The sequence below is a fragment of the Oncorhynchus nerka genome, linkage group LG28, assembly GCF_034236695.1.
Source record: "Oncorhynchus nerka isolate Pitt River linkage group LG28, Oner_Uvic_2.0, whole genome shotgun sequence".
Classification (NCBI taxonomy): Eukaryota; Metazoa; Chordata; class Actinopteri; order Salmoniformes; family Salmonidae; genus Oncorhynchus; species Oncorhynchus nerka.
The window spans coordinates 6293018-6317374 of NC_088423.1; the positions used below are offsets into that span (position 1 = coordinate 6293018).

Sequence of the window (24357 nt, forward strand, 5' to 3'; positions counted from 1 at the left end):
CCACTGAACATGCCTCACACACAGCTCTCTGTCCCTGGGCTGATGACTGCACTGAGCTCCACTGAACATGCCTCACACACACACAGCTCTCTGTCCCTGGGCTGATGACTGCACTGAGCACCACTGAACATGCCTCACACACAGCTCTCTGTCCCTGGGCTGATGACTGCACTGAGCACCACTGAACAAGCCTCACACACAGCTCTCTGTCCCTGCTGCACTGAGCTCCACTGAACAAGCCTCACACAAACATGCACACCTCCAAAGCTCACAGTCCTGACCGCCTGCAGCATGAGAACTCCAACCACAACACCGACCCCTGTTTCTTCCTCCCCTCGATCCCACAGCTAGACTCCCACAATAGCCTCTGGAAGGTACAGCTTCAGAATACACCCCATAAATCAAGTACAGGAGAAACGCCTCAAAGTACAGCAGCCAAACATTGTATTTATTTATTTATTTTACTAGGCAAGTGAGTTAAGAACAAATTCGTATTTTCAATGGAACAGTGGCTTACCTGCCTGTTCAGGGGCAGAATGACAGATTTGTACCTTGTCAGCTCGGAGATTTGAACTTGCAACCTTTCGGGTTACTAGTCCAACGCTCTAGGCTACCCTAGGCTACCCTGTCGCCCCAATACAGTATGCGCTGTAGCACTCAGCAGCTCAGCCTCTGACTTCACTTTTGTACGTGCTATGTGCTTCATAAATCTCCATTTATACCACTCTGTCTGCATCCCACCCCCAGGCACAGCTATCGTACACCAGAAATTAGCAGCCATTTAATTAGCCAGCTCCAAAGAGTAGCTAGCGCCCAGCCCACACTCTCTATTGAGTCCTGTCAAACAGCGTCCCACAAAAGGCCCAGACATGGTCATGAAGATGCAGACAGAGATAGTGGCAAGGCTCCAATTAAAATATGAAACAACTAAAGCACTATGTGGATGAATCATTAAGGAGATGGGATGGATGTGGCTTGGCTCCTTGGTGTACAGCAGAAAATGAGTGCCTTAGGCAGGGAGAATGGAGAATGGGGGAGGCAGGCAGAAAGGCAGGTGGCCTACTGTGCCATCCATGCTAAGCTCAGTCAATGGGTGTCAGAGCTGGGAGATGGCTGGGGGATTTAGAAGTGCTGGGGACTAATCCTGAGGAAGAAGACAATTCGGACTGCCATTGACAAAGCCATGCCTAGTCTCTCTTGTATTACTGTAAATGGAAGGCTGAGAGATTTAAGAATGAAGAATCATTAGAATCAGAGTGGGAGGATGTACATAGAGAGTCAAAGGGGTGTGTCTCCGTCACTGACATACAGTACAAAGGAGGGTTGGACTTTATTTGCTTCAGGGTGGGGACCTTAATACAATTACATAAACAGACAATATTTAATATAAGGGACCTTTAGAGTTACATCATTTCATCATGGAGATGATATGACATCACAGTGAATTTTGTCTGCGCAGAGTCACCTTGAGAAGAAGAATCATACAGATAGATACTGTAAGCCATTCAGATGAGTAGCGTGTAAAGCCTTCTAGCAGGATGAAAGTCAGATCAGGCTACAGGAGGAGAAAACACGCCATGGCCTATCCTGCCTTCTCTCCTGTCTGACTGCCTACAGGAGGAGTAAACACGCCATGGCCTATCCTGCCTTCTCTCCTGTCTGACTGCATACAGGAGGAGTAAACACGCCATGGCCTATCCTGCCTTCTCTCCTGTCTGACTGCCTACAGGAGGAGTAAACAGGCCATGGCCTATCCTGCCTTCTCTCCTGTCTGACTGCCTACAGGAGGAGTAAACACACCATGGCCTATCCTGCCTTCTCTCTTGTCCGACTGCCTACAGGAGGAGTAAACACGCCATGGCCTATCCTGCCTTCTCTCCTGTCTGACTGCCTACAGGAGGAGTAAACAGGCCATGGTCTTTCCTGCCTTCTCTCCTGTCTGACTGCCTACAGGAGGAGTAAACAGGCCATGGCCTATCCTGCCTTCTCTCCTGTCTGACTGCCTACAGGAGGAGTAAACAGGCCATGGCCTATCCTGCCTTCTCTCCTGTCTGACTGCCTACAGGAGGAGTAAACAGGCCATGGTCTTTCCTACCTTCTCTCCTGTCTGACTGCCTACAGGAGGAGTAAACAGGCCATGGCCTATCCTGCCTTATCTCCTGTCTGACTGCCTACAGGAGGAGTAAACAGGCCATGGCCTATCCTGCCTTCTCTCCTATCTGACTGCCTACAGGAGGAGTAAACAGGCCATGGCCGTTCCTGCCTTCTCTCCTGTCTGACTGCATACAGGAGGAGTAAACACGCCATGGCCTATCCTGCCTTCTCTCCTGTCTGACTGCCTACAGGAGGAGTAAACACGCCATGGCCTATCCTGCCTTCTCTCCTGTCTGACTGCCTACAGGAGGAGTAAACACGCCATGGCCTATCCTGCCTTCTCTCTTGTCCGACTGCCTACAGGAGGAGTAAACACGCCATGGCCTATCCTGCCTTCTCTCTTGTCCGACTGCCTACAGGAGGAGTAAACACGCCATGGCCTATCCTGCCTTCTCTCTTGTCCGACTGCCTACAGGAGGAGTAAACACGCCATGGCCTATCCTGCCTTCTCTCCTGTCTGACTGCCTACAGGAGGAGTAAACACGCCATGGCCTATCCTGCCTTCTCTCTTGTCCGACTGCCTACAGGAGGAGTAAACACGCCATGGCCTATCCTGCCTTCTCTCCTGTCCGACTGCCTACAGGAGGAGTAAACACGCCATGGTCTTTCCTGCCTTCTCTCCTGTCTGACTGCCTACAGGAGGAGTAAACACGCCATGGCCTATCCTGCCTTCTCTCCTGTCTGACTGCCTACAGGAGGAGTAAACAGGCCATGGTCTTTCCTGCCTTCTCTCCTGTCTGACTGCCTACAGGAGGAGTAAACAGGCCGTGGTCTTTCCTGCCTTCTCTCCTGTCTGACTGCATACAGGAGGAGTAAACAGGCCATAGTCTTTCCTGCCTTCTCTCCTATCTGACTGCCTACAGGAGGAGTAAACAGGCCATGGTCTTTCCTGCCTTCTCTCCTATCTGACTGCCTACAGGAGGAGTAAACAGGCCATGGTCTTTCCTGCCTTCTCTCCTGTCTGACTGCCTACAGGAGGAGTAAACAGGCCATGGTCTTTCCTGCCTTCTCTCCTGTCTGACTGCCTACCGGAGGAGTAAACAGGCCATGGTCTTTCCTGCCTTCTCTCCTGTCTGACTGCCTACAGGAGGAGTAAACAGGCCATGGTCTTTCCTGCCTTCTCTCCTGTCTGACTGCCTACAGGAGGAGCGAGCGGGCGGTTGCACCCGCACTTCGGTCCGCACTTCGGTCCGCACTTCGGTCCGCAGGTAGTATAACTTTTCATTACATTTCATTACATTTCATTATAGTACAACGGTTTGATTTGTCTAATCTTAGCAATTTCTTCTTAGCTAGCTACATAGCCGTCTTTGTATCAAAGATAATTGCGTAATTATCGTATTTCGTCGTCCTAACGTAGTCTACACTGCTATCTGCCCAGCAGCTAGCCAGCTAGCAAACGTCCACCATCTACCGAATAGCAGCACTGTAGAAACTATTACACTCAACTGAACGACTTGATTAGTGTAGTGTTAGCTAGCTACATAGTTGTCTTTGCTGTCTTCGTATCCAAGATAATTGTGTAGTTTAGAGTGTGTAGTCTTAGAGTGATTATCTTAATTTACCGAGGTTAGCTAGCCAGCTATTTGTCGTCCTCAACGTAGGAGACACTGCTAGCTAGCCAACAGCTAGCCAACGCTCTACCGAATAGAACTTCCGCACTCAACAACCTCCGTCGTCGATTCCGCTTCGCTCCACAGGTAGTATCACATTTTCATTTCATCTCATTACAGTACAACGGTTTGATTTGTTTGATCGTAGCTAGCTACATAGCTAGCTACATAGCCGTCTTTGTATCAAAGATAATTGTGTAGTCTAGAGCGATTTTCTAGGTTAGCTAGCCAGCTATTGTCGTTCTTTTAACGCAACGTAACGTAATCAACACTGCTAGCTAGCCAGCTAGCCCCCGAATAGCAGCACTGTAGAAACTACTACACTCAACGGAACGACTCGATTAGTGTAGTGTCAACAACGCAGCCACTGCCAGCTAGCCTACAAAGTCAACAACGCAGCCACTGCCAGCTAGCCTACTTCAGCAGTACTGTATCATTTTAATCATGTTAGTCAATAAGATTCTTGCTACGTAAGCTTAACTTTCTGAACATTCGAGACGTGTAGTCCACTTGTCATTCCAATCTCCTTTGCATTAGCGTAGCCTCTTCTGTAGCCTGTCAACTATGTGTCTGTCTATCCCTGTTCTCTCCTCTCTGCACAGACCATACAAACGCTCCACACCGCGTGGCCGCGGCCACCCTAATCTGGTGGTCCCAGCGCGCACGACCCACGTGGAGTTCCAGGTCTCCGGTAGCTGCGGCCAACAAGGCAGAGTTCATCTCAGCCTATGCCTCCCTCCAGTCCCTCGACTTCTTGGCACTGACGGAAACATGGATCACCACAGATAACACTGCTACTCCTACTGCTCTCTCTTCGTCCGCCCACGTGTTCTCGCACACCCCGAGAGCTTCTGGTCAGCGGGGCGGTGGCACCGGGATCCTCATCTCTCCCAAGTGGTCATTCTCTCTTTCTCCCCTTACCCATCTGTCTATCGCCTCCTTTGAATTCCATGCTGTCACAGTTACCAGCCCTTTCAAGCTTAACATCCTTATCATTTATCACCCTCCAGGTTCCCTCGGAGAGTTCATCAATGAGCTTGATGCCTTGATAAGCTCCTTTCCCGAGGACGGCTCACCTCTCACAGTTCTGGGCGACTTTAACCTCCCCACGTCTACCTTTGACTCATTCCTCTCTGCCTCCTTCTTTCCACTCCTCTCCTCTTTTGACCTCACCCTCTCACCTTCCCCCTACTCACAAGGCAGGCAATACGCTCGACCTCATCTTTACTAGATGCTGTTCTTCCACTAACCTCATTGCAACTCCCCTCCAAGTCTCCGACCACCACCTTGTATCCTTTTCTCTCTCGCTCTCATCCAACACTTCCCACACTGCCCCTACTCGGATGGTAACGCGCCGTCCCAACCTTCGCTCTCTCTCCCCCGCTACTCTCTCCTCTTCCATCATATCATCTCTTCCCTCTGCTCAAACCTTCTCCAACCTATCTCCTGATTCTGCCTCCTCAACCCTCCTCTCCTCCCTTTCTGCATCCTTTGACTCTCTATGTCCCCTATCCTCCAGGCCGGCTCGGTCCTCCCATCCCGCTCCGTGGCTCGACGACTCATTGCGAGCTCACAGAACAGGGCTCCGGGCAGCCGAGCGGAAATGGAGGAAAACTCGCCTCCCTGCGGACCTGGCATCCTTTCACTCCCTCCTCTCTACATTTTCCTCTTCTGTCTCTGCTGCTAAAGCCACTTTCTACCACTCTAAATTCCAAGCATCTGCCTCTAACCCTAGGAAGCTCTTTGCCACCTTCTCCTCCCTCCTGAATCCTCCTCCCCCCCTCCTCCTCTCTGCAGATGACTTCGTCAACCATTTTGAAAAGAAGGTCGACGACATCCGATCCTCGTTTGCTAAGTCAAACGACACCGCTGGTTCTGCTCACACTGCCCTACCCTGTGCTCTGACCTCTTTCTCCCCTCTCTCCAGATGAAATCTCGCGTCTTGTGACGGCCGGCCGCCCAACAACCTGCCCGCTTGACCCTATCCCCTCCTCTCTTCTCCAGACCATTTCCGGAGACCTTCTCCCTTACCTCACCTCGCTCATCAACTCATCCCTGACCGCTGGCTACGTCCCTTCCGTCTTCAAGAGAGCGAGAGTTGCACCCTTCTGAAAAACCTACACTCGATCCCTCCGATGTCAACAACTACAGACCAGTATCCCTTCTTTCTTTTCTCTCCAAAAGTCTTGAACGTGCCGTCCTTGGCCAGCTCTCCCGCTATCTCTCTCAGAATGACCTTCTTGATCCAAACCAGTCAGGTTTCAAGACTAGTCATTCAACTGAGACTGCTCTTCTCTGTATCACGGAGGCGCTCCGCACTGCTAAAGCTAACTCTCTCTCCTCTGCTCTCATCCTTCTAGACCTATCGGCTGCCTTCGATACTGTGAACCATCAGATCCTCCTCTCCACCCTCTCCGAGTTGGGCATCTCCGGCGCGGCCCACGCTTGATTGCGTCCTACCTGACAGGTCGCTCCTACCAGGTGGCGTGGCGAGAATCTGTCTCCTCACCACGCGCTCTCACCACTGGTGTCCCCCAGGGCTCTGTTCTAGGCCCTCTCCTATTCTCGCTATACACCAAGTCACTTGGCTCTGTCATAACCTCACATGGTCTCTCCTATCATTGCTATGCAGACGACACACAATTAATCTTCTCCTTTCCCCCTTCTGATGACCAGGTGGCGAATCGCATCTCTGCATGTCTGGCAGACATATCAGTGTGGATGACGGATCACCACCTCAAGCTGAACCTCGGCAAGACGGAGCTGCTCTTCCTCCCGGGGAAGGACTGCCCGTTCCATGATCTCGCCATCACGGTTGACAACTCCATTGTGTCCTCCTCCCAGAGCGCTAAGAACCTTGGCGTGATCCTGGACAACACCCTGTCGTTCTCAACTAACATCAAGGCGGTGGCCCGTTCCTGTAGGTTCATGCTCTACAATATCCGCAGAGTACGACCCTGCCTCACACAGGAAGCGGCGCAGGTCCTAATCCAGGCACTTGTCATCTCCCGCCTGGATTACTGCAACTCGCTGTTGGCTGGGCTCCCTGCCTGTGCCATTAAACCCCTACAACTCATCCAGAACGCCGCAGCCCGTCTGGTGTTCAACCTTCCCAAGTTCTCTCACGTCACCCCGCTCCTCCGCTCTCTCCACTGGCTTCCAGTTGAAGCTCGCATCCGCTACAAGACCATGGTGCTTGCCTACGGAGCTGTGAGGGGAACGGCACCTCAGTACCTCCAGGCTCTGATCAGGCCCTACACCCAAACAAGGGCACTGCGTTCATCCACCTCTGGCCTGCTCGCCTCGCTACCACTGAGGAAGTACAGTTCCCGCTCAGCCCAGTCAAAACTGTTCGCTGCTCTGGCCCCCCAATGGTGGAACAAACTCCCTCACGACGCCAGGACAGCGGAGTCAATCACCACCTTCCGGAGACACCTGAAACCCCACCTCTTTAAGGAATACCTAGGATAGGATAAAGTAATCCTTCTCACCCCCCCCTTAAAAGATTTAGATGCACTATTGTAAAGTGGCTGTTCCACTGGATGTCATAAGGTGAATGCACCAATTTGTAAGTCGCTCTGGATAAGAGCGTCTGCTAAATGACTTAAATGTAATGTAATGTCTGACTGCCTACAGGAGGAGTAAACAGGCCATGGTCTTTCCTGCCTTCTCTCCTGTCTGACTGCCTACAGGAGGAGAAAACAGGCTATGGCCTATCCTGCCTTCTCTCCTGTTTGACTGCCTACAGGAGGAGTAAACAGGCCATGGCCTATCCTGCCTTCTCTCCTATCTGACTGCCTACAGGAGGAGTAAACACGCCATGGCCTATCCTGCCTTCTCTCCTGTCTGACTGCCTACAGGAGGACTAAACACGCCATGGCCTATCCTGCCTTCTCTCCTGTCTGACTGCCTACAGGAGGAGTAAACAGGCCATGGTCTTTCCTGCCTTCTCTCCTGTCTGACTGCCTACAGGAGGAGTAAACAGGCCATGGCCTATCCTGCCTTCTCTCCTGTTTGACTGCCTACAGGAGGAGTAAACAGGCCATGGCCTATCCTGCCTTCTCTCCTATCTGACTGCCTACAGGAGGAGTAAACAGGCCATGGCCGTTCCTGCCTTCTCTCCTGTCTGACTGCATACAGGAGGAGTAAACAGGCCATGGCCTATCCTGCCTTCTTTCCTGTCTGACTGCCTACAGGAGGAGTAAACAGGCCATGGCCTATCCTGCCTTCTCTCCTGTCTGACTGCCTACAGGAGGAGTAAACACGCCATGGCCTATCCTGCCTTCTCTCCTGTCTGACTGCCTACAGGAGGAGTAAACAGGCCATGGTCTTTCCTGCCTTCTCTCCTGTCTGACTGCCTACAGGAGGAGTAAACAGGCCATGGCCTATCCTGCCTTCTCTCCTGTCTGACTGCCTACAGGAGGAGTAAACAGGCCATGGCCTTTCCTGCTTTCTCTCCTGTCTGACTGCATACAGGAGGAGTAAACAGGCCATGGTCTTTCCTGCCTTCTCTCCTGTCTGACTGCATACAGGAGGAGTAAACAGGCCATGGTCTTTCCTGCCTTCTCTCCTGTCTGACTGCCTGCTGTACTGCAGCTTGGAGTGAGACTGCAGCTACAGGCATTAGAAAAGTGGATGTAATTATTTAATGTCAGAAAGATCAGAACCAAGGCTAAGCAAGGATCTCCTGCTCCAATACACACAGCATACAGTAGATTACATGAAAAGCCTGAGAACAATGACAGGTATGGGCCATATTTAAATCTATATATTTTACCTTTATTTAACTAGGCAAGTCAGTTAAGAACAAATTATATTTACAATGACCAGCCTGAGGACATTGACAGGTATGGGCCATACAGTAGGTTACATGACCAGCCTGAGGACATTGACAGGTATGGCCCATACAGTAGGTTACATGACCAGCCTGAGGACATTGACAGGTATGGCCCATACAGTAGGTTACATGACCAGCCTGAGGACATTGACAGGTATGGCCCATACAGTAGGTTACATGACCAGCCTGAGGACATTGACAGGTATGGCCCATACAGTAGGTTACATGACCAGCCTGAGGACATTGACAGGTATGGGCCATACAGTAGGTTACATGACCAGCCTGAGGACAATGACAGGTATGGCCCATACAGTAGGTTACATGACCAGCCTGAGGACATTGACAGGTATGGCCCATACAGTCAGTTACATGACCAGCCTGAGAACATTGACAGGTATGGCCCATACAGTAGGTTACATGACCAGCCTGAGGACATTGACAGGTATGGCCCATACAGTAGGTTACATGACCAGCCTGAGGACATTGACAGGTATGGCCCATACAGTAGGTTACATGACCAGCCTGAGGACATTGACAGGTATGGCCCATACAGTAGGTTACATGACCAGCCTGAGGACATTGACAGGTATGGCCCATACAGTAGGTTACATGACCAGCCTGAGGACATTGACAGGTATGGCCCATACAGTAGGTTACATGACCAGGTATGAGTAATTGAAGTCTGGTTGGTTAATGGTCATGGTCATTAATAATGGTCATTACTGCATCAGGAGAGCCGCTATTCTAGGCGTTTCGAGGTAAACACTAGTCTTACTTTAGACGATAAGAAAAAAAAATGTAGCCTCTGTTTTTAGCGAGTAAGAGATGAGCTTTATTAAGAGGATACATTTTTCAGGATCTCGCAAAAAACCTCCCAAACCTCTCAAACACTCAGATCAGCAACATTGTGAGGTTAGCAAGGTCAGATGTACAGTTAGTAGATGATACTGTAGTGTGGCTATAGCGAGGAAATACGTGCATTTGCTGATCTGCCAACAGAAACTGTGGGACAGAGAGAAAGACAAGCAGGCAGGATATGGCCCTCACCTTTGAGCCTGTGGAAGTGGACAGGGACATCACTCTTGATGCTCTTGCTGTCCTCCTCTGTGGACTCACTGCGCACCGTGGGGGGGTCATTGTGGGCCAGCCAATCAGCCACCTTGCTCTCAGAGGCCATCATGGCGGCCTGTAGGGTGCTGAGGTCCTTGCTCCCTGGCTGGGGGACCTTCTTAGGCCGGGGCCGGTGGTCCGGAGTCAGTTTGGACACATGGTCCTTAATCCTGACCTTGCCAGGAGAGGTGTCATCAAACTCGATGGTGAAGGCGTGAGGTGAGGCGTGGCCCTGAGCGCTACTGGCGGTGGAAGCAGCAGCCCCCTCAGTGTCTTTAGTAGGGATTTCATGAATGCTGTCCTCAGCCATCTGAGACTCCTTGGTAGGGATCTCAAAGTAGCTGGGCTCAGGACCCAGACCATCCTCCATAGGCCTCTCACTCCTCTTAGGCTCTCTGCCGTCTGTAGGTTCACAAAGAGGAGAACACTGGGGATCAGTATCTAGAGGTCAGAGGTTACGGGCCCCAAATGGGCCACTCAGCTGTGTCTGTTCTGAGTCTCACCATAAGTCTGAATCCGTGTCTGCGGCCCTGGCAGAACACAGCCCTCTCTTTATTTATTTAACCTGTATTTAACTAGGCAAGTCAGTTAAACAACAAATTCTTCTTTACAATGACGACCTACCAAAAGGCTAAAGGCATCCTGCAGGGACAGGGGCAGGGATTCAAATCTAAAATACAGGACAAAACACACATCACGACAAGAGAGACACCACTACACTACATAAAGAGAGGCCTAAGACAACAACACAGCATGGTAGCAACACAACATGACAACAACATGGTAGCAACACAACATGGCAGCAGCACAACATGGTAGCAGCACAAAAAATGGTACAAACATTATTGGGCACAGACAATAGCACAAACGCAAGGTACAGACAATACATCATGCGAAGCAGCCACAGCTGTCAGTAAGAAGGGTTGGAGATAAAATGGTCCAGGTTGAGTGTTTTTTGCAGCTCGTTCCAGTCTCTAGCTGCAGCGAACTGAAAAGAGGAGCGACCCAGGGATGTGTGTGCTTTGGGGACCTTTAACAGAATGTGACTGGCAGAACGTGTGTTGTATGTGGAGGAAGGGCTGCAGTAGATATCTCAGATAGGAGAGAGTGAGGCCTAAGAGTGTATTATAAATAAGCATCAACCAGTGTGACTTGCGATGAGCATACAGAGATGACTAGTTTACAGAGGAGTATAGAGTGCAGTGATGTGTCCTATAAGGAGCATTCGTGGCAAAACAGGTCAGGCTGTGCTGGAGCCCAGGCAGACAGGCACAAAGCCATGTAGTGTAACTTACTTAATAATGTCACTTACTTAGTAATGATTGTGTAACATCCTTTGATTATGTGGCAAGGCATTATGGCATATGTGTAGACCATCTAGTTTATACCTATGACATAGTCAGCAGCTGAGCTGTTCTTGGAAAGTACAAGTTAGTTTTGTACATTTCCTCCCTTATGTAGTAAGGGAACAATATCAAAGTCAAATATTCAAAGTATAATACCTACTGGGATTTAGGAGCCCCCAAGAAGGCCACATCTTTCTCAGAAGTTATATCTTTCAATTCAACTTGAAAGTAAGTCATGTTTGTATCTCTTTGAAAACAGATAAGCTCCTGAAAGCATGACTGCAAATATCTGTGGCTTTCAACAAAGTAAAAAATGGAGTGAAATGAGACACGACGTTGTCCATTTAGAGAACTATATTCAAACTGATACCCCTTGCATCAGGTCCTAGATTATAGTCCCCAACAGGTCTGGTGGTAAATAAGGCTGTGCTTTCAGGTTTCATCCTATCCAAGCATCAAACAAATACCCACTGCTTCCACAAACAAGACCACCACAACTTCATCTTAGAACCTCCCTTTTTTTAAATAAATACTACCACCCTTCCTCTAAAGATTTCAAGATGAATCATTTGACTCAATTCTAAAGCACTGAGGGTCACGGTGGTCCTCCTGAGCAAGCTGGCCATTTTCCCAATATCCATTTAACAGGAACACTGTACATTAGAGCAGTGGTTCCCAACCTTTTTCGGTTACTATACCACCAACTGAATTTTGCTCTGTCCTGAAGTACCCCCTCATGTGCATTTTACCAATAGGTCTATGGTCTCATGAGTCTACTCAAGTACCCCCTCATGTGCATTTTACCAATAGGTCTATGGTCTCATGAGTCTACTCAAGTACCCCCTGCGGATAGGCCAAGTTCCCCCAGGGGTCATTAGAGTACATGAGAGACACACACAGAATAACTAACAACACCCATATTAATACATATTCCTGACAGAGCATTACTAACAACACCCATATTAATATATATTCCTGACAGAGCATTACTAACACCACCCATATTAATACATATTCCTGACAGAGCATTACTAACACCACCCATATTAATACATATTCCTGACAGAGCATTACTAACACCACCCATATTAATACATATTCCTGACAGAGCATTACTAACAACACCCATATTAATACATATTCCTGACAGAGCATTACTAACACCACCCATATTAATACATATTCCTGACAGAGCATTACTAACACCACCCATATTAATACATATTCCTGACAGAGCATTACTAACAACACCCATATTAATATATATTCCTGACAGAGCATTACTAACACCACCCATATTAATACATATTCCTGACAGAGCATTACTAACACCACCCATATTAATACATATTCCTGACAGAGCATTACTAACACCACCCATATTAATACATATTCCTGACAGAGCATTACTAACAACACCCATATTAATACACATTCCTGACAGAGCATTACTAACACCACCCATATTAATACATATTCCTGACAGAGCATTACTAACACCACCCATATTAATACACATTCCTGACAGAGCATTAATAACAACACCCATATTAATACATAATCCTGACAGAGCATTACTAACACCCATATTAATACATATTCCTGACAGAGCATTACTAACAACACCCATATTAATACACATTCCTGACAGAGCATTACTAACACCACCCATATTAATACATATTCCTGACAGAGCATTACTAACACCACCCATATTAATACATATTCCTGACAGAGCATTACTAACACCACCCATATTAATACATATTCCTGACAGAGCATTACTAACACCCATATTAATACATATTCCTGACAGAGCATTACTAACACCACCCATATTAATACATATTCCTGACAGAGCATTACTAACACCACCCATATTAATACATATTCCTGACAGAGCATTACTAACACCACCCATATTAATACATATTCCTGACAGAGCATTACTAACACCACCCATATTAATACATATTCCTGACAGAGCATTACTAACACCACCCATATTAATACATATTCCTGACAGAGCATTACTAACACCACCCATATTAATACATATTCCTGACAGAGCATTACTAACAACACCTATATTAATACAAAATCCTGACAGAGCATTACTAACACCACCCATATTAATACATATTCCTGACAGAGCATTACTAACACCACCCATATTAATACATATTCCTGACAGAGCATTACTAACACCACCCATATTAATACATATTCCTGACAGAGCATTACTAACAACACCTATATTAATACAAAATCCTGACAGAGCATTACTAACACCCATATTAATACATATTCCTGACAGAGCATTACTAACACCACCCATATTAATACATATTCCTGACAGAGCATTACTAACACCACCCATATTAATACATATTCCTGACAGAGCATTACTAACACCACCCATATTAATACATATTCCTGACAGAGCATTACTAACACCACCCATATTAATACATATTCCTGACAGAGCATTACTAACACCACCCATATTAATACATATTCCTGACAGAGCATTACTAACAACACCCATATTAATACATATTCCTGACAGAGCATTACTAACACCACCCATATTAATACATATTCCTGACAGAGCATTACTAACACCACCCATATTAATACATATTCCTGACAGAGCATTACTAACACCACCCATATTAATACATATTCCTGACAGAGCATTACTAACAACACCCATATTAATACATATTCCTGACAGAGCATTACTAACACCACCCATATTAATACATATTCCTGACAGAGCATTACTAACAACACCCATATTAATACACATTCCTGACAGAGCATTACTAACACCACCCATATTAATACATATTCCTGACAGAGCATTACTAACAACACCCATATTAATACATATTCCTGACAGAGCATTACTAACAACACCCATATTAATACATAATCCTGACAGAGCATTACTAACAACACCCATAGCTCATCTAATGTAGAGTACATTTAATTAATCATGTTCTCTAGTAGCTCATCTAATGTACTGTACATTTAATTAATCATGTTCTCTAGTAGCTCATCTAATGTACTGTACATTTAATTAAACATGTTCTCTACTAGCTCATCTAATGTACTGAAACATGTGTGCATGCATCTGATCATCTTGCCAACATTTGGAACATATAATTTCATACGTCAGATATGATGAGGTCAAGTAGGTTCTTACCTGCTGCAGAGCTGTCATGCTTCTTCCCACACGTCTTGGTCTCCTGTTTGAAGGAGTTCTCGTCGTCTGCGTCCCCATCCCCCCACCAAGATGGCTGTCCATACAGAGGAGTTCCCCGGTGCGATGCTGCTATGTCCCCTATAACACAAACACAAGAGGTTTCACACAATTTACATTTAATGTATGACATTCGTCAAGGGGTGTTTGACAAGATAAATGAATTAAGTCAATTGATACAGTAACTGGCGAGTAGTTACTGTGACTGTTCCTGAGCAGCTGCACTGTGTCTTTTTGTAAGGGGTGCGAACTGGCGGCAGAGAAGTCAGACGCAGGAGAGAAATAACTGTTTCCAACAGCGCAGTTCATTAACAAAACCCACCAGAAAACAGAATAATAAAATAAATGGATCCATAACCCAACGCACAGCAGGACAGACGTTCACAAACACTACAATAAACAGTCACCCACAAGGACATGAGGGGGAACAGAGGGGTAAATACACACCAGGACAGACGTTCACAAACAGTACAATAAACAATCACCCACAAGGACATGAGGGGGAACAGAGGGGTAAATACACAGCAGGACAGACGTTCACAAACACTACAATAAACAATCACCCACAAGGACATGAGGGGGAACAGAGGGGTAAATACACAGCAGGACAGACGTTCACAAACACTACAATAAACAATCACCCACAAGGACATGAAGGGGAACAGAGGGGTAAATACACACCAGGACAGACGTTCACAAACACTACAATAAACAGTCACCCACAAGCACATGAGGGGGAACAGAGGGGTAAATACACACCAGGACAGACGTTCACAAAACACTACAATAAACAATCACCCACAAGGACATGAGGGGGAACAGAGGGGTAAATACACACCAGGACAGACGTTCACAAACACTACAATAAACAATCACCCACAAGGACATGAGGGGGAACAGAGGGGTAAATACACACCAGGACAGACGTTCACAAACACTACAATAAACAATCACCGACAAGGACATGAGGGGGAACAGAGGGGTAAATACACACCAGGACAGACGCGTTCAAACACTACAATAAACAGTCACCCACAAGGACATGAGGGGGAACAGAGGGGTAAATATACACCAAGACAGACGTTCACAAACACTACAATAAACAATCACCCACAAGGACATTACGGGGAACAGAGGGGTAAATACACAGCAGGACAGACGTTCACAAACACTACAATAAACAGTCACCCACAAGGACATGAGGGGGAACAGAGGGGTAAATACACACCAGGACAGACATTCACAAACACTACAATAAACAGTCACCCACAAGCACATGAGGGGGAACAGAGGGGTAAATACACACCAGGACAGACGTTCACAAACACTACAATAAACAATCACCCACAAGGACATGAGGGGGAACAGAGGGGTAAATACACACCAGGACAGACGTTCACAAACACTACAATAAACAATCACCCACAAGGACATGAGGGGGAACAGAGGGGTAAATACACAGCAGGACAGACGTTCACAAACACTACAATAAACAATCACCCACAAGGACATGAAGGGGAACAGAGGGTTAAATACACAACATGTAATTGATGGGATTGGAAGCAGGTGTGATGGAAGACAAGACAAAACCAAAGGAAAATTAAAAGATGATCAGCAATGGCTAGAAGGTCGGCGACTTCGACCGCCGAACGCCGCCCGAACAAGAAGAGGGACCAACTTCGGCGGAAGTCGTGTCACTTTTAATTCATCTGTCCTGGATGATGGGACTTGGAGCAATGGTTTGGCTTTAGCCGTTCCCCTGACCTACATTACCCAATCAGCAGAATAATGAGGGACAAACCCATCAACACCAACCTCTGCTCCACAATCTAACTACCTTCTCCTCTCCCCACTTTGGCTCCTCCTCTCCCCACTTTGGCTACCTTCCTGTTTGGCCCTGTCCGGGGGTGTCCTCGGATGGGGCCACAGTGTCTCCTGACCCCTCCTGTCTCAGCCTCCAGTATTTATGCTGCATTAGTTTATGTGTCGGGGGGCTAGGGTCAGTTTGTTATATCTGGAGTACTTCTCCTGTCCTATTCGGTGTCCTGTGTGAATCTAAGTGTGCGTTCTCTAATTCTCTCCTTCTCTCTTTCTTTCTCTCTCTCGGAGGACCTGAGCCCTAGGACCATGCCCCAGGACTACCTGACATGATGACTCCTTGCTGTCCCCAGTCCACCTGGCCATGCTGCTGCTCCAGTTTCAACTGGCCTGGGCCCTAGGACCATGTTCCAGGACTACCTGACATGATGACTCCTTGCTGTCCCCAGTCCACCTGGCCATGCTGCTGCTCCAGTTTCAACTGTTCTGCCTTACTATTATTCAACCATGCTGGTCATTTATGAACATTTGAACATCTTGGCCACGTTCTGTTATAATCTCCACCCGGCACAGCCAGAAGAGGACTGGCCACCCCACATATGCTCTCTCTAATTCTCTCTTTCTTTCTCTCTCTCGGAGGACCTGAGCCCTAGGACCGTGCCCCAGGACTACCTGACATGATGACTCCTTGCTGTCCCCAGTCCACCTGACTGTGCTGCTGCTCCAGTTTCAACTGTTCTGCCTTATTATTATTCGACCATGCTGGTCATTTATGAACATTTGAACATCTTGGTCATGTTCTGTTATAATCTCTACCCGGCACAGCCAGAAGAGGACTGGCCACCCCACATAGCCTGGTTCCTCTCTAGGTTTCTTCCTAGGTTTTGGCCTTTCTAGGGAGTTTTTCCTAGCCACCGTGCTTTTACACCTGCATTGTTTGCTGTTTGGGGTTTTAGGCTGGGTTTCTGTACAGCACTTTGAGATATCAGCTGATGTACGAAGGGCTATATAAATACATTTGATTTGATTTGATTTGATTCACCCAGCTGGGATGTTTATACTTTACAGACTTTAGTTGAAGCAAGGTCTGGGACACAATGTGTAGGCCCATTTACTTCCAACAATGTCACAATAGCTAAATGGAACCCAATATTCACTTCGGGCTGCAGTGTAAGCAAGCACTGACTTTGCATATGAAGAAAACCCAAAGAATGCACTAATTGCAGTGTGCATTCACAGAGGACTGTGTTCAAAATGCATATATGCCTAGTATTGCTACAAGATTAGTGACGAGCCTATAAATGCTGCAAGATTGGTGAGGAGTTTTGCCTGCCTGCATAACATCTCCAGTTAACCTATGGTGGTGTGCTGCAGAGAGGAAAGGGAACATACAGTCTGACTGCAGAGAGGAAAGGGAACATACAGTCTGACTGCAGAGAGGAAAGGGAAAATACAGTCTGACTGCAGAGAGGAAAGGGAACATACAGTCTGACTGCAGAGAGGAAAGGGAACATACAGTCTGACTGCAGAGAGGAAAGGGAAAATACAGTCTGACTACAGAGAGGAAAGGGAACATACAGTCTGACTGCAGAGAGGAAAGGGAACATACAGTCTGACTGCAGAGAGGAAAGGGAACATACGGTAATTGTCAGACTGCAAAGAGGAAAGGGAACATACAGTCTGACTGCAGAGAGGAAAGGGAACATACAGTCTGACTGCAGAGAGGAAAGGGAACATATGGTGACTGTCTGACTGCAGAGAGGAAAGGGAACATACAGTCTGACAGCAGAGAGGAAAGGGAACATACGGTGACTGTCTGACTGCAGAGAGGAAAGGGAACATACGGTGACTGCCTGTCTGCAGAGAGGAAAGGGAACATACGGTGACTGTCTGACTGCAGAGAGGAAAGGGAACATACGGTGACTGTCTGACTGCAGAGAGGAAAGGGAACATACAGTCTGACTGCAGAGAGGAAAGGGAACATACGGTGACTGCCTGTCTGCAGAGAGGAAAGGGAACATACGGTGACTGTTGGACTGCAGAGAGGAAAGGGAACATACGGTGACTGTCTGACTGCAGAGAGGAAAGGGAACATACGGTGACTGTCTGACTGCAGAGAGGAAAGGGAACATACGGTGACTGTCTGACTGCAGAGAGGAAAGGGAACACAGTCTGACTGCAGAGAGGAAAGGGAACATACGGTGACTGTCTGACTGCAGAGAGGAAAGGGAACATACGGTGACTGTCTGACTGCAGAGAGGAAAGGGAACATACGGTGACTGTCTGACTGCAGAGAGGCACGGGAACATACGTGACTGTCTGACTGCAGAGAGGAGAGGGAACATACGGTGACTGTCTGACTGCAGAGAGGAAAGGGAACATACGGTGACTGTCTGACTGCAGAGAGGAAAGGGAACATACAGTGACTGTCTGACTGCAGAGAGGAAAGGGAAAATACAGTCTGACTACAGAGAGGAAAGGGAACATACAGTCTGACTGCAGAGAGGAAAGGGAACATACAGTCTGACTGCAGAGAGGAAAGGGAACATACGGTAATTGTCAGACTGCAAAGAGGAAAGGGAACATACAGTCTGACTGCAGAGAGGAAAGGGAACATACAGTCTGACTGCAGAGAGGAAAGGGAACATATGGTGACTGTCTGACTGCAGAGAGGAAAGGGAACATACAGTCTGACAGCAGAGAGGAAAGGGAACATACGGTGACTGTCTGACTGCAGAGAGGAAAGGGAACATACGGTGACTGCCTGTCTGCAGAGAGGAAAGGGAACATACGGTGACTGTCTGACTGCAGAGAGGAAAGGGAACATACGGTGACTGTCTGACTGCAGAGAGGAAAGGGAACATACAGTCTGACTGCAGAGAGGAAAGGGAACATACGGTGACTGCCTGTCTGCAGAGAGGAAAGGGAACATACGGTGACTGTTGGACTGCAGAGAGGAAAGGGAACATACGGTGACTGTCTGACTGCAGAGAGGAAAGGGAACATACGGTGACTGTCTGACTGCAGAGAGGAAAGGGAACATACGGTGACTGTCTGACTGCAGAGAGGAAAGGGAACACAGTCTGACTGCAGAGAGGAAAGGGAACATACGGTGACTGTCTGACTGCAGAGAGGAAAGGGAACATACGGTGACTGTCTGACTGCAGAGAGGAAAGGGAACATACGGTGACTGTCTGACTGCAGAGAGGCACGGGAACATACGTGACTGTCTGACTGCAGAGAGGAGAGGGAACATACGGTGACTGTCTGACTGCAGAGAGGAAAGGGAACATACGGTGACTGTCTGACTGCAGAGAGGAAAGGGAACATACAGTGACTGTCTGACTGCAGAGAGGAAAGGGAACATACAGTGACTGTCTGACTGCAGAGAGGAAAGGGAACATACGGTGACTGTCTGACTGCAGAGAGGAGAGGGAACATACGGTGACTGTCTGACTGCAGAGAGGAAAGGGAACATACAGTGACTGTCTGACTGCAGAGAGGAAAGGGAACATACGGTGACTGTCTGACTGCAGAGAGGCAAGGGAACATACGTGACTGTCTGACTGCAGAGAGGAAAGGGAACATACAGTCTGACAGCAGAGAGGAAAGGGAACATACGGTGACTGTCTGACTGCAGAGAGGAAAGGGAACATACGGTGACTGCCTGTCTGCAGAGAGGAAAGGGAACATACGGTGACTGTCTGACTGCAGAGAGGAAAGGGAACATACGGTGACTGTCTGACTGCAGAGAGGAAAGGGAACATACAGTCTGACTGCAGAGAGGAAAGGGAACATACGGTGACTGCCTGTCTGCAGAGAGGAAAGGGAACATACGGTGACTGTTGGACTGCAGAGAGGAAAGGGAACATACGGTGACTGTCTGACTGCAGAGAGGAAAGGGAACATACGGTGACTGTCTGACTGCAGAGAGGAAAGGGAACATACGGTGACTGTCTGACTGCAGAGAGGAAAGGGAACACAGTCTGACTGCAGAGAGGAAAGGGAACATACGGTGACTGTCTGACTGCAGAGAGGAAAGGGAACATACGGTGACTGTCTGACTGCAGAGAGGCAAGGGAACATACGGTGACTGTCTGACTGCAGAGAGGCACGGGAACATACGTGACTGTCTGACTGCAGAGAGGAGAGGGAACATACGGTGACTGTCTGACTGCAGAGAGGAAAGGGAACATACGGTGACTGTCTGACTGCAGAGAGGAAAGGGAACATACAGTGACTGTCTGACTGCAGAGAGGAAAGGGAACATACAGTGACTGTCTGACTGCAGAGAGGAAAGGGAACATACGGTGACTGTCTGACTGCAGAGAGGAAAGGGAACATACAGTGACTGTCTGACTGCAGAGAGGAAAGGGAACATACGGTGACTGTCTGACTGCAGAGAGGCAAGGGAACATACGTGACTGTCTGACTGCAGAGAGGAGAGGGAACATACTGTGACTGTCTGACTGCAGAGAGGAAAGGGAACATACGGTGACTGTCTGACTGCAGAGAGGAAAGGGAACATACAGTGACTGTCTGACTGTGAATCAGCGGGGGGAATAATACATTAGCATTAAAAGGACAATTAGCAGCTTCAATATCCAGGTGGTGGAGAAGCCGACAAGGAGGAACACATGTAAACGCTTCCCGCCTCCTATTTTTGAATGGTTGTCGAGTAATAAAGGAGACATATGGGTGGATGTGGCTCCCCCTATCATTACAGGCCCTCTGCTGAAGTCCCCCACTGCAGATGCTGTAATTAAACACATAATGGGTGGCAATCCGGGTTAAATGTAATGTTGGTACACTGGACTTATGTGTTAAGCCTGATGCCCCATATGACAGTGTTAGAACATCTGTTGTTTTGATCCTGATACTATGGACCAGGGTTCCTTAACTGGCGGACCGCGGGTGGTTTACGTTTCTGAGCAAAATAAATCATGTATATATGCAGTACCACTCAAAAGTTTGGACACACCTACTCATTCAAGGGTTTTTCTTCATTTCTACCATTTTCCACTTAGTAGAATAATAGTGAATACATCAAAACTATGAAAAAAACACAGATGGAATCATTTAGTAACCAAAACAGTGTTAAACAAATCAAAATATATTTCAAATTTGAGATTCTTCAAAGTAGCCACCCTTTGCCTTGATGACAGCTTTGCACACTCTTGGCAATTTCTTAACCAGCATGAGGAATGCTTTTCCAACAGTCTTGAATGAGTTCCCACATATTCTGAACACTCATTGGTTGCTTTTCCTTCACTCTGCAGTCCAACTCATCCCAAACCCTCTCAATTTGGTTAAGGTCGGGTGATTGTGGAGGCCAGGGCATCTGATGCAGCCCTCCATCGCTCTCCTTCTTGGTCAAATAGCCCTTACACAGCCTGGAGGTGTGTTGGGTCATTTTCCTGTCTAAAAACAAATGATAGTCCCACTAAGCGCAAACCAGATGGGATGACGTATCGCTGCAGAATGCTGTGGTAGCCATGCTGGTTAAGTGTGCCTTGAATTTTTTATAAATCACTGACAGTGTCACCAGCCCATCACACCTCCTCCTCCATGCTTCATGGTGGGAACCATACATGCAGAGATCATCCTTTCACTTACTCTGTGTCTCACAAAGACACGGCGGTTGGGACCAAACATCTCCAACTTGGACTCATCAGACGAAAGGACAGATTTCAAATCAAATCGAATCAAATTTAATTAGCCAATGTGCCGAATACAACAGGTGCAGACCTGACAGTGAAATGCTTACTTACGAGCCCATAACCAACAATACAGTTAAAAAAAAAATATGGGTAAGAATAAGAAATAAAAGTAACAAATAATTAAAGAGCAGCAGTAAATTACCACAAGCAAGACCATATACAGTGGGTACCGGTACAGAGTCAATGTGTGGGGGCACCACTTAGTTGAGGTAATATGTACATGTAGGTAGAGTTATTAAAGTGACTATGCATAGATTATATCAACAGAGTAGAAGCGGTGTAACGGGAGGGGGGGTAATGCAAATAGTCTGTGGAGCCATTTGATTAGATGTTCAGGAGTCCCTAGGAGGGGTGCGTCACTTGAGTGGGTTGAGTCACTGATGTGATCTTCCTGTCTGGGTTGGCGCCCCCCCTTGGGTTGTGCCGTGGCGGAGATCTTTGTGGGCTATACTCGGCCTTGTCTCAGGATGGTAAATTGGTGGTTGAAAATATCCCTCTAGTGGTGTGGGGGCTGTGCTTTGGCAAAGTGGGTGGGGTTATATCCTTCCTGTTTGGCCCTGTCCGGGGGTATCATCGGATCGGGCCACAGTGTCTCCTGACCCCTCCTATCTCAGCCTCCAGTATTTATGCTGCAGTAGTTTATGTGTCGGGGGGCTAGGGTAGCAGACAGAAAAGTTTATGACTTGGGTGGTCTTTGACAATTTTCAGGGCCTTCCTCTGACACCACCTGGTATAGAGGTCCTGGATGGCAGGAAGCTTGGGCCATTCACACTACCCTCTGTAGTGCCTTGCAGTTAGAGGCGGAGCAGTTTTCAAACCAGGCAGTGATGCAACCAGTCAGGATGCTCACTGTGGTGCAGCTGTAGAACCTATTGAGGATCTGAGGACCCATGTCAAATCTTTTCAGTCTCCTGAGGAGGAATAGGTTTTTGTCGTGCCCTCTTTACGACTGTCTTGGTGTGCTTGGACCATGTTAGTTTGTTGGTGATGTGGACACCAAGGAACTTGAAGCCTCAAAATGCTCCACTGCAGCCCCGTCTATGAGAATGAGGGCGTGCTCAGTCCTCTTTTTCCTGTAGTCCACAATCATCTCCTTTGTCTTGATCACATTGAGGAAGAGATTGTTGTCCTGGCACCACACAGCCAGGTCTCTGACCTCCTCCCTACAGGCTGTCTCATCATTGTCATTGATCAGGCCTACCACTGTTGTGTCATCGGATAACTTAATGATGGTGTTGGAGTCGTGCCTGACCGTGCATTCATGAGTGAACAGGGAGTACAGGAGGGGTCTGAGCACGCACCCCTGAGGGGCTCCTGTGTTGAGGATCAGCGTGGCAGATCTGTTGTTACCTACCCTTAACACCTGGAAACAGCTCGTCAGGAAGTCCAGGATCCAGTTGCAGAGTGAGGTGTTTAGTCCCAGGGTCCTTAGCTTATTGATAAGCATTGAGGGCACTATGGTGTTGAACGCTGAGCTGTAGTCAATCAATAGAATTCTCACATAGGTGTTCCTTTTGTCCAGGTAGGAAAGGGCAGTGTGGAGTGCAATAGAGATTGCATCATCTGTGAATCTGTTTGGGCGGTATGCAAATTGGAGTGGGCCTAGGGTTTCTGGGATAATGGTGTTGATTTGAACCAGCCTTTCAAAGCACTTCATGGCTACAGACACTTGCCAGTTGGTCAGAGCATGCTCGGAGTACACGTCCTCGCAATTCGTCTGGCCCCGCGGCCTTGTGAATGTTGACCTGTTGAAAGGTCTTACTCACATCGGCTGCGGGGTGCGTGATCACACAGTCTTCCGGAACAGCTAGGGCTCTCATGCATGTTTAAGTGTTATTTGCCTCGAAGCGAGCATAGAAGTTTAGCCCGTCTGGTAGGCTCGTGTCACTGGGCAGCTCTCGGCTGTGCTTCCCTTTGTAGTCTGTAATGGTTTGCAAGCCCTGCCACATCCGACGAGTGTCAGAACCAGTGTAGTACAATTTGATCTTAGTCCTGTATTTACGCTTTGCCTGTTTGATGGTTTGCCAGAGGGCATAGCGAGATTTCTTCTAAGCTTCCGGGTTAGAGTCCTGCTCCTTGAAAGTGGCAGCTCTAGCTTTTATCTCAGTACGGATGTTGCCTGTAATCCATGGATTCTGGTTGGGCTATGTACGTACGGTCTCTGTTGGGACGACGCTATCAATGCACTTATTGATGAAGTCAGTGACTGATGTGGTGTACTCCTCAATGCTATCGGAGGAATCCCGGAACATATTCCAGTCTGTGCTAGCAAAACAGTCCTGTAGCTTAGCATCTGCTTTATCTGACAACTGTTTTATTGATCTAGTCACTGGTGCCTCCTGCTTTAATTTTTGCTTTAAGCAGGAATCAGGAGGGTACAATTATGGTCAGATTTTTAAAATGCAGGGCATGGTATGTATGGCTTTGTATGCGTCTCTGTGTGTGGAGTAAAGGTGGTCCGTAGTTGATTTCCCTCTGGTTGTACATTTAA

General features: G+C 47.7%; 1 protein-coding gene across 1 annotated transcript in view; it reads right to left on the reverse strand.

Annotated features, from left to right (window-relative positions):
• The window catches only part of LOC115119609 (centrosomal protein of 170 kDa-like), a 99457-nt gene that overhangs the window by 28757 nt on the left and 46343 nt on the right, over positions 1-24357 (reverse strand). The window contains exons 7-8 of the mRNA XM_029648457.2: positions 14272-14409; positions 9652-10116 (exon numbers count right to left, since the gene is read on the reverse strand). Coding sequence (XP_029504317.1) covers positions 9652-10116; positions 14272-14409 — 603 coding nt within the window. The remainder of the gene's footprint in view (positions 1-9651; positions 10117-14271; positions 14410-24357) is intronic.